This window comes from Bemisia tabaci, chromosome 5 (assembly GCF_918797505.1).
Source record: "Bemisia tabaci chromosome 5, PGI_BMITA_v3".
Classification (NCBI taxonomy): Eukaryota; Metazoa; Arthropoda; class Insecta; order Hemiptera; family Aleyrodidae; genus Bemisia; species Bemisia tabaci.
The window spans coordinates 56,943,754-56,954,712 of record NC_092797.1 but is presented as its reverse complement, the minus strand read 5'-3'; the positions used below and the strand labels follow the sequence as shown (position 1 = coordinate 56,954,712).

At 36.4% G+C, this 10,959-nt stretch overlaps 1 protein-coding gene across 1 annotated transcript; it reads right to left on the bottom strand.

Moving 5' to 3' along the window:
• LOC109030878 (GTP-binding protein 10 homolog) lies at nucleotides 1-10,959 on the bottom strand. The gene is made up of 7 exons (XM_019042069.2): nucleotides 10,589-10,959; nucleotides 8,659-8,797; nucleotides 6,228-6,395; nucleotides 4,953-5,171; nucleotides 3,960-4,198; nucleotides 2,786-2,909; nucleotides 1-1,523 (listed from the first exon to the last, which is right to left on the bottom strand). Exons 1-7 carry the CDS (start codon nucleotides 10,634-10,636, stop codon nucleotides 1,297-1,299), a joined length of 1,164 nt encoding a protein of 387 aa, XP_018897614.2. The 5' UTR covers nucleotides 10,637-10,959; the 3' UTR covers nucleotides 1-1,296.

Here is a 10,959-nt window from a genome sequence, read left to right as displayed (position 1 = left end):
TCCTGGTTCAAATCCTTTTATTCCATAAGAATGATAATGTTTAATGACAGACTGATAAGCATCACAATTCTTCACATGACTTGCGATGTTATTTCTTACCAAAACTAAAAGTTACTTTTTTATACATCCTAATCAGTTTCAGTGACATTTTCATGTTGACTCCATTATCATGCCTCAGCCAATGAGCATTGTCTTATTTTGAGAATAAGCCTTGTTTTTTAGGAAGAAGTTTGATAATTTTATCAAATTTTCAGGGCTTTTGCTGGTTGATAAAAATCCCTAGTTAGACCTACAGAGTTTTGTGAAGACATTTTTATTTATCATTGTTTAATTGATTCTTATTGAGAATCGAATAGATCATGTTAAATTTTATCTACTCTTAAAGTAAGTAAACAGGTAATCAAGTGCATAAGAAGTATGAATATTTTGTCCATTTTATGTTTAAATTAAAGTGATTTTGCTATGAAAGAAAAAAAAATCTGTTCATTTTGTGTCCTTTCTCTAGCAATTCGCACTTATCATCTGGAATCAAGATCTAAAATGTTAAGCGGGTCCTCGCCCAGGTGGCAAGAATTCAAAAAGAAGAGCCTTGTATCTGTTGATGGGTATTCCATGTGCAATAGCATGGGAATTAAAGTTAAACCAGTGGTTCTACCAATTATTCTGAGCAAGAGAAATTTACGAGGTCTTCCTCTAATTTTATTTGTTTCTCACAAATTGGAATTTTTTATCAGAAGGTACAATTTTTCAAAAGAGATGCACTAGAGTTGGAAAGCAGTGTGCTTGTGATAAAAGACGTAGAACTGAAGGAAATATACCTGACCCTAACTGCGAGTAATTGTACTCAGCGGCACCATATAGGATCAAAATAATTTAGTGTGCATTTGAATTCGAAGCGGAGTTTATTCTTTGTTTTCTTGTTTTTTGTTTTGTTTTTTTTTTGGCCTATCAAGTTCAAAAGAAGTTTGATATGCTCAAAAACGTGGCCTCTAGGCTAAAATGGCGAAATATGTTGTTCGGAAATATGTAAAACACAATATATCGCTGCATCAATGGAGGAAGTGGTAGTTCCTCTTTTTCCCAAGGCATAAAAATCAGATTTTGGCTTCTAGACATTCAAGTCTGTAAAAATGAAGTTGAATTGATACTCATCTTCAACTGAACATTCCATCAGTTTCTCACAGTACCTACAGACCTACACCTCTCAGACTTCATTGGTCCATCGGCTGATAAAAGTTGAACAAAGAGGACTCATATTATCACAGCAAAGTACATTAATTCTGTTGGTATCAATCTTTAAGTGAGTAGTGGGCCTCTCTGCTTTAATTTAATTTTCAATTCTTCGATTTTCTCCGTTTCAGATTCAAAGTTCTTCTCTTCTGCATAGATATCTAAAAATTTGCGAATGACATGTTTCACTTTTTCAGCATCTGATGGACTTGTTTTGGCAGAGATGGGGAGGATTTCATCGAACTTCAAACATCGCTCAGGACGCAATTCCTTTGAAACTTTGTCCAAGGCATCTAAAAAAGAAAAGAAATTTACCGTCAGCTTCTTTTCTTCAATAAGATACAAAAACTAAAGTGACAAACCATCAAGTTGTATAGATATCAAGAATAAGGCACTTGACCTAAAATCAACACACACTCAATGAGATAACGCAGAGATTAATTAACAAAAATAACAATTAGAAGGTTGAATTTTAATGAACGCAGTTCTAGGAAAAAGAATTGTGAATATTTAATTTGCCGAAATTAGAGTTTCCAACTGTGGATCAAAATATAGCTTTACCTCTTCTATTGTCAAAAAATGAACATAACTACTAAAAATTCATTGCATGATATACCAAAGAGCATTTTCCCTCAAAAACTCAAACACTTTTAGTCTACACCATTTAATAAAAAGCATTCCATTAATCATGACCCTGAGCAATTACCAATATTTTGTATGAATTTTCCCTTCAGAACTGACAAACTAACGTTATTGATCCTTTTGATGGTCATACTAACTAGGTGTTAATGTTTCTGCATAATTGAGAGTTGCTTTCAAGATCAATAAACTATTCTTGCACCTTCATTTCTCATGAAAATGTTTACAGAGTGTTTACTGGTAGATCATCATCTAAAATCCTTCCTTTTCAGTGGTGTGGTGACCGAGACGTGCTTTGCAATATATCACTTTATTTGCCATTTAAACCTGTGGAAAAAGATCAGTAGACAGGGTATTTGAAACAAAAACCGTAGTAATTGATCCTTTAACACAGCTTCAAATTGAGAATTATCTATAATCCATCGCTCATGCCTCGCCACTGTTCCTTTTTCTTCACTTTTTAACACTTCCTGAAATCCATATTGTTTCATTGTCTTTCCCAAACTTTTTTCTCATCTGACGCAAATTTTTAATTCTGTGGGGCTATTACTTTAGTAAAAGATGAAGAAATTTAGATTAGGAAAATTGAATGTTGTAGGTTTAGACGAAACAACTAAAAGACGTGGAATCAAACTGACATTTTGCAGGACCGACTTAAAAGGTGATAAAAAGTGCCTATGTTGAAAAATTGAACACCAGCAAGACTATTTCTCTCAGGTTATCGCAAAAATTTCGGATTTTTGTACCATCCTTCCTGTGAATATACCTGTGTTTTCTGGACTTCAATACAGCTTTCATAAAATTCGTGCTTTTTCGGTGCACCCACACTTTGTGGACACCCTGTTTTGCTGCATAAAGATTCTATTCTTTCCTTCATCGAAGAATAAAACTGAATTTGAGTAGGTGAATTACTTACTTGATAAGTTTTTGAGGTCGTCAGAAATTTCATTAAATTTAGTTGCTGCATCTGGTGAATCCATTTTGTTTACGACTAGAATAGCAGGTTTATCAAGCAGTTCTTCTTTGTACAATTCAAGCTCCTAATTCACAGGCATCAAAGAAGAAAAAATGCTTATAGATGGAGTTTTTAAATGCAATATGGTAACAGACTGATGAAACTCATACATTGCACTTTTAGATGAATTTGCTTTTATAGTGTTTCTTCATATTTTTAGAGGAAAAAGGACTGTGTAAAATATCAAAAATCTGAATACAACAGATATCATAGATGATAACACAGGTATCAGAGTTTCATTTGTACTTCATTTTGCAATTAGAAACTACCATCTCTGGCTCATCCATAAAAACAGTTACGTACGTGGGGAAACTAATGTTACATTTGTTGTTTCTTAACCGAGCCAGAAATTTTAGTTCCTAATTGCAAAATGTAGTCCACTTTAAAATGATCATAAAAATTGTCATTAATGATACTGACACTGAATAAACTCCTTCCCAAGCCTTCTGAGAGACAGCAACGTTAAAAAATAATTATACATTCCAATGAGGATACACATATTGATGACAAAAGTGCAAAACCACATTTCTCCATTCGCAACGTTGCAGAATTCCCATCATACCTACTTTAGTTTTTCCTTGAAAAAATAATCAGCATAATTTCTTGAAACCTTCCTTGATTTTTCTTCTCTGTGTGCGAAATATTCTGTATAAATTCTGAGCTATAAAATTGGCTTTTCTTTCTTTAGGAAAATAAAATATGTGCGGACATTTTGAAACACTGATGGAGACACATGGTTTTGATCAATTTAAAACAAAGAAGCATTTCACATCTTAGCATTCGGCAGATACATCCTGTTATTGACTGAGGAGGCAGAGTATTTTTAAATAAAAGAACTTCAAAGAATTGACTTTTTGTGACACGCATTAATATGTTTTAGGGCTTTTCCTTAACACCTATCGATTTTACGCGCGCTTCCTCTAAACTTTCTGGGATTTTTTACCTGAAAAAACATGATACTAGTCACTATGTCTAAAATTTAAAAAAAAATAAATACAATTTTGGTAACTTTTAAAGGAAGTTGACTCATTGTCATAGTCCATTAGCATCAATTTACAGAGAGAGTCAGGATTACCTTATTGAGTAAAATTACTGTTTCCAGACAAGATCGGTACAAATGCTCCGCTGAAAGGCGGAAACCATTGATATCGACTACAAGCAAGAGGGCTTTGGTTCGCTCGACATGCCTTAAGAATCTGTGGCCTAGACCAATATTCACATGGGCACCCTCGATTAAGCCGGGAAGGTCAGCTAAAGATATTTGGCGATGGTCTTTGTATGTTATGATTCCAATGTTGGGCATCATGGTAGTGACTAAAACAAGCAAATTAATTCATTTCCATTCCAAACACAGGAAAAGTTAGGTTAAGTGACCAAAGACAGTATGTATTATACTCAGTAATGAGTTAGAGGTGGAAAAACCATGGTGCACACTCCTGCAGTGGAAAACGTCCTGTAAAAATTTTTTCAGAGGAGCAATATTTACATTGCTAGCAGACCTAAAAACCTCTTGTTTGAACATATATGGTGGCAGAAAATTCAAAGATATGCTAGCAACTTGCTGTAATCTGAACCTTCCCTGGATCTTTAAAATTTTTACTGCGTCTCGAAATTTCCACCAAAATGGTCCCCTTTTCTCCGAATGTTTACACATTTTTGTAGGAATTATAAAAAAGATAATAATTACAAAGAAGAGTTGGTAGCTGACAAATAAGAAAATCAGTGAAAATGAGGGGGCAAATAAACAAATTAAAACAACTCACTTCCAGTAAAATTTGTTCTGATGCAAACATGTCTTAAGATAGATGCAGTGGTTTGGTTACCTCAACATGGTTGATGTTGAATAAATTTTAATATGTTGACTTGCCCCTCAGTTTTCATGGTATCCATTTTTCAAAAATTTCCTCTGATTAATCAGGCCTCATTGGCGCATTGGTCTCTTTCACTGCCACAATCAACTGATCAAAAGATCAGCCAGACCCTGCACCCCAGCTGAAAGCTTAGTCTGAGAACTGGACACAGCAAATCACAACTACATAATTTGGATAGCTATCAAATTAAAACTTACATGGATACGAAGCAATTTTAGGTCTCGCATTCGATAGAGCTCTTAACAACGTAGATTTTCCAGCGTTGGGAAATCCGACAAACCCAATGTCAGCGATCAGTTTCAGCTCAAGCCGCACTTTATGAATTTGTCCTTTCATGCCAAAATAACCAGTCTGAGGGCATCCACCCATACCACCTCTGGCAATTACCAGCTTTTCGCCTTCTTCATTTACTTCTCCTATAAAAGACAGAAATATTATTTACAAATAAGAGGTTTACTGCCAAGCTGGTTACAGTTGCTATTTTTTATTGATCAGTATGGGTAAAAAAAGGTCACAATGGCCAGCATTTAAAAAGGAAATGTTCCTGTGCAATAGAACTGGCTGCAGGCCCTCCAAGAAACTAATTAAATATGCCAAAAACACACAGCACAAGTGCTGCAGCAACCTGCAGAAACCGTAATTTTAAGCAATCTAATTCCATGGTTGTTTTGTGTGTTTTTTTAAACTCAGGAACAATTTTGTAAGGACACGCTTGCAGTGAGCGAGTTTAACACAGAGCCATTCATGGTTAAAATTTTTCATTACTAGCCTTACAAAAAAACTCTGAGTGAATTTTGTAAGTAACAGATCTGTCCTAAAAAAATTTAATTTTCTCACCAACATTAAGTTTTTTTTTTTTTCAAAATGATAATTGAGTAAGATTGAAATCTAGTATTTATTTATAGGTATTTTAGAACCCTTAAAGGACCTCATTTCGATAGAGAATAAACTACTTCTCATCATGCAATTTGGAACAAAATACAAGCAGGAAGCTCCAACGCATTCGCGTCGGAAAGCGGCTCTGGCGACGGTAGGTAGTTGTTACGCGTTTACGGTTTCCTTGGTAACCTTTGTTTGCTATCAGCTGATGTCGAGTAGTATGACTAGGAAGCTCCAACCACGGCATTCTTCGAAAAAAGCGCGAAAACTTATAGATTTGAATTTTCAAATTTTAAACGTAAAGTACATTTTTTCCAGTGCGAGATTAAAGCACAGACCCGTTTTGAATTATTGACAGTATCACCATGATTCCAAAAATACACTACACAACATAGCATTCGCTCACAGGAAAAAGATATCAATTAAAATAAAATCAGTCCCCCCTAAACAGCAGAAAATGGCGCCGATTCCCATCAACCAACACGCGGTCTCTCCAATGTAACATGGTCCGTTGATACTCCCCAGCTGGGACCGTCCGGAATAGCAGCTCTAGTGCAAGCACCAGAGCCGCTAAAAGTATATAAAATATTCACCTATAATATTGCCTTGTCGATCATAAGCTGATATTCCCTTCGGTACTGGAATCACGTGATCATCTCCTTTTTTTCCAAGGATGCTCGCTTTCTTACTAGGATTTCCAACACTGGCAGATATTTTGTCATAGTCGCTATACTTCTGCCTGATAGACTTGAGTGTTGCACCTACGATGATATGAAAAGTATTAAAATTCAAACATCAAGTGAGAAGTTGTACCACAGAATATAAAAACGCCAAAACATTCATAGTGAATTTAAACATCCAATCAAGAACCCTTAAAACAAATGAAACGTCATTAAAGTACTGGCCTCCATTAACTTGAAAAAATTTTAAGATTAGATTACATTCAACAATTTTGTACAAAAGCAACGCTGCAAAGAGCTTTTGTAAGTTTGAAAATTATTCTTCCTCCAATAAAATCTGACTCCTCAAGATGCATAAGTATTGATTTAACTTCTCTTGTTCTTAAAATGGTGCATGGATCAAAATGTAAACAAAAATATTTTGATCAAGGACTACTGAGATAAGTAGGGAAGGTGGGGGTAAGAGTACGCACAGGGTAAAAGTACGCACCGCACTTTTATCACGCGTTTTATTTGAATTTATGATGGCACCGGGCGTTGGTTGTTGGCAACATTAAGTTTCACTTGTTGACATAGTTTTGTGTGAAGCGGATGTATTTTGACAGAATTATGAGGCAAGTTCACTTTTCATGTGAAAAAGATGGATTTTTTTAGTATTTGTATTGTCTGTTGTGAGTAGAATAGTTAATGGAAGAAATCGGACAGGCACCATATCAAAGTTTTATAGTGTTGGCTTTAATAATCCATAGTTGTTTTCACACCTTGGGCCTTGGGCTCAAAGTTTTAATTTATGTTGTCCAATGTTTACAAATAGGGCAAGAGTACGCAGCCAGAATGGGGCAAAAGTACGCGCCTAAAAGTGGGGCGTAGTGGGGGGGGGGGGGTGTATAGGAGCTTCAAAATAGACAATGTAGGCAACTCAGTAGGTATCTCAATAAATTTTTATGTTCCTTTGTTCAATTTGGGCAATTAAACTTTTTTCTTTTCCTTTTTAAATGAAAATTGACTTCGAACATTATTTGGGAGCTTGTGGAGACTAAATTATTTTTTTTTTTACCACAAAAGTGGTTTGGCACTACTGGAACCCTTTGAGACCAGTTTCAGTTTATTTCCGAGATTTAACAGCGATTTGGAGCCCAGGAGATGTTTTTAAAAAAAAATTTCACCTGCGCACACCTGTTTTAAAAAAACACGCGTTTTCAAATTTTTTTAAAAAATTCGTCACAGCCATGGATTTGATTTCTAAATTTGGACAACACAGGGACTTTGAGTGCAAGGGCTTAAAGTAAGTGCCTGCATGACCATTTGTCCCACCTTAAAAATCGATTCGGTCACGGAAAAAGGAGAAAAACCAAAAAATGCGTTTTCTTATCCCCACCTACCCTAACCATCTATACTATAAGATCCGAAACCTCCTAATTTTGTGTAACTGGTAACGCTTAGTTCCAACGTTCTACCAGGCCGATTTTCATGAATTTTGCGGCTATCGACGGGCAATTGTCTCTAGAAAAGCCAACTCTATTCAGATTTTCAAAAGATGACCCAGGTTTTTTTATATTTTGTGGTAAAGTTGCGAATTTTCCAATTTAAACAATGTTAATTTATGTTCTTCGTCATAGTTCGTTTGAGCGTTCTACCAGGCCGATTTCCATGATTTTTGCAGTTATCAACGGGTGATAGGCTCTAGATGAGCCCGCTCTTAACAGATTTTGGAAATAGGACCCAGTTTTTTTTTACAATCAAGTTATAAAAGTGAGCGAATTTACAGAACGTTCCGCTCCTGCTGCCACTATGCGCAGAAGGCTGCACAGTAGCCGAGGAGGTTGCGCAGTGGCTGAGTAGCCTGCACATCAGCTCTACTTATCAACACAGTATTCGCCCTTATTTTCATTAGATGAGCGGTGGCTGAGTCGTCTAAGACGTCGGAGGCACCCTCATATCTGAAGTAGTGGGTTCGATCCCAGACTCCTCACATATACCTAATTTATGACCTGATTATCGTCTTTCATTGTTTTACTGCAATGTTTCATTAATCAGTCCTTGTAAAACGCGTCCTTTTGACTTCAAAAACAATTTTTTTTCATCAAAAACAAAAATCATTTCATTCTGAAAGTAAAGTATACCTCATATCGTAATTTTTTAGGGGAAAAATAAAACCAACATTGATAGGAGGCTAAAAATAGGGCCGCGAAGCGGCTCATCGATGGCGTGGAGCGCCTTCAGGGGGTTGGGCCGCGTAGCGGCCTTGGTATAAAAATGTTATGTGAAGATGTGAACATTTTGCAAATTTGAAAAGGGATAGGTGTACATTAGAATTTAATTATTGCATGACTCTTTATCTCACCTTCTTCAGCTTCAATAATGACCGAACCACCATTTCCGCCAATTCCGCCGAACTTGGGTAAACCAGGCCCCCCTGCTCCGCCACGAACAACTAATTCCAACTTGTCCAGGAAAGTGCCCACTTGAGGAGCCTTGCCTCTCTGTGAAGAGGAAAAAAAAAATAGATTCAAACCAATAGTTGACGAATGACAAAAAAAATTTATGAGAGGTAGTTCAATACTGGAACAATACAATTAAGTTCCCATCTTGTTAAATTGTTTAGAGTCTAGGTTCCGTCTTCCAATTCAGCGTGCAATATTTTGTGGAAAAATCCCAAGACCAATTAATCCAGGGGGGGGATCGGAAGTTTACAGGCCATTTGTTGACATTCGTCCCTTTCAATAGGACACAAAAAGTTAAGATGATGAATGAAGAAACACCATTAGCATCCAATACTTGGCTTCAAGGTCTCATCGGAAAGAACTCTTTCTTGGTTGACAAGTTTCACAGAAGGTGCTGACGGCTCATTGGCAATTCTAATTTAGGTAAGTATGACAAAAGAATCGCATTATCCAGGCCACGTGTTATATTTTCATCATGAGAATCTTATTTCTTCGTGTTTTCTTCCAGTCAATCAGATTGTTTTCCGTCCTTCCTTCCTGATCTTTCTATGCCATGCTTGCACATTATATCTATACATTATACGTTCAGTGGGTAAGCATATCGATGATGTAAGTCGGCAATCACGTAACTCGATTTTTGGTGGTTTTGAGTTAGCTGCAGAAATGAAGTGTAGTAAATGCCCTTTACCTACTATCAAAATATTTCAGTCAAAAAAAATCTGGAAGTCACCTAAAAACGTAGAACACAAAACAAATATCTCGGCGTTAATTCCTATAAGTAACACATAACTCGTGCCGTCGCGCCGCATTTTTACACAACGTGCGCTCTCCCGGGAAGAATCGTGAACAGTTTAGGAGGGAAAATCAAAAATTAATATGTCACGGAATCTTCAAACAACAAAAACAATGTTATTCCTTTAACATCTAACGTCTAATCCGACGGATAACTGAGTAATCGTCCGCTTATTTTTATCTTCATTTCATTTTAATTCGTAATTCGACAGCGTAAGTCCGCAATTACATAATTATCTCGTTCACGGAGTCTGAAAATCTCTGCTTCTACGACACATTTGACATCATTCCTTGCAGTTTATACAGAATTTTCTTCGCATAGAGAAGAAAACTCACGGCAGTTTTAAAGAATTGCCGTTGAGTAGTTTTCCGTTTGAAAAATGAAGTGTGACAGGAAGTCTGCCACGTCGTAAACCGAGTTATGTGATTGCCGACTTACGCCGTCGAATCGTTTTCCAGTGTCATTCTAAAGATTTGCTATGAATTAAAGTTTGTTAAAAGGAACTTTAGGCTACTTTTAAAGTGAGAGGAGTCTTATTCAGTCAACATCGGCAAAGAATAGGTTTGAATCAGTAATTAGCCAATCACGTATCTCGGAATTCAGTGTTGGGCCTTACTTCCACAAACACATAACTCGGATTTTCGGTCATTTCCCCTGACAGACGAGAATATTATTCAAAATGATGATAGAGTCTTATAAAGCATCTTATCCTTGCTGTCTCTAGGAATTTTTTCCCCTCTACCTCCAAAGATGAGGAATGTATAGAATTATTTCCCTCTCCTGAAAAATCGCGTTTTCCGAGTTATGTGATTGCCGACTTGCACCGTCGATATGTCTTTGGTGCGCTCATGCAGATTCATACTGGAGCTACGAAACAGCTTGCTGACCAAATTAGATTTACTAATGCATGAAGAAAAAACAGAATCAGGTACAAAACTGTGGGAGCCTCAGTTTCATTGTTATAGTGATGGTAGCTTGATTGGACAGCCCCAGAGCAGTTCGTGATTTGTGAACTTGGTAGATATGTACTTACTTACCTTTGAGCGTTTGGAAATGGCATAAAGGACCTTTGAAATGAAAACCATCTTTTTAAGTGAGGACTCAACGTTTGGAGTGAGATCGCCCTGGAAGATAACTGAATCTTGAGCGGAGTTCACTTTTTTTAGCTAGTACATCGCCAGTACCTTGAGATCATGAAATAAAATACCCTTATCTCACAGTCTAAGAAAACAACTGCACCGAATCATGACATGTGAGGAAATTTTCACTTAAATTCCAGCTACTGTGGAGTTTATGTTTGAAAGAGTAATGAAATAAAAATCTTCAAAATTTTGTTAAATTTTAAGAATCACTCAATTATAAGTGACTATTGACTAGAGACGAGACTTACATAGAACGAGAAAAAGTG

What these genes read in the sequence shown, in the direction of transcription:
- LOC109030878 (XM_019042069.2), bottom strand. Translation starts at nt 10,636, where the DNA reads ATGGTTTTCATTTCAAAGGTCCTTTATGCCATTTCCAAACGCTCAAAG. An exon ending in CATTATTGAAGCTGAAGAAG is followed by an intron (nt 6,396 to 8,658) that starts GTGAGATAAAGA and finishes ATATCATCGTAG; the next exon opens with GTGCAACACTCAAGTCTATC. An exon ending in TAAAATTGCTTCGTATCCAT is followed by an intron (nt 4,199 to 4,952) that starts GTAAGTTTTAAT and finishes TGCTTGTTTTAG; the next exon opens with TCACTACCATGATGCCCAAC.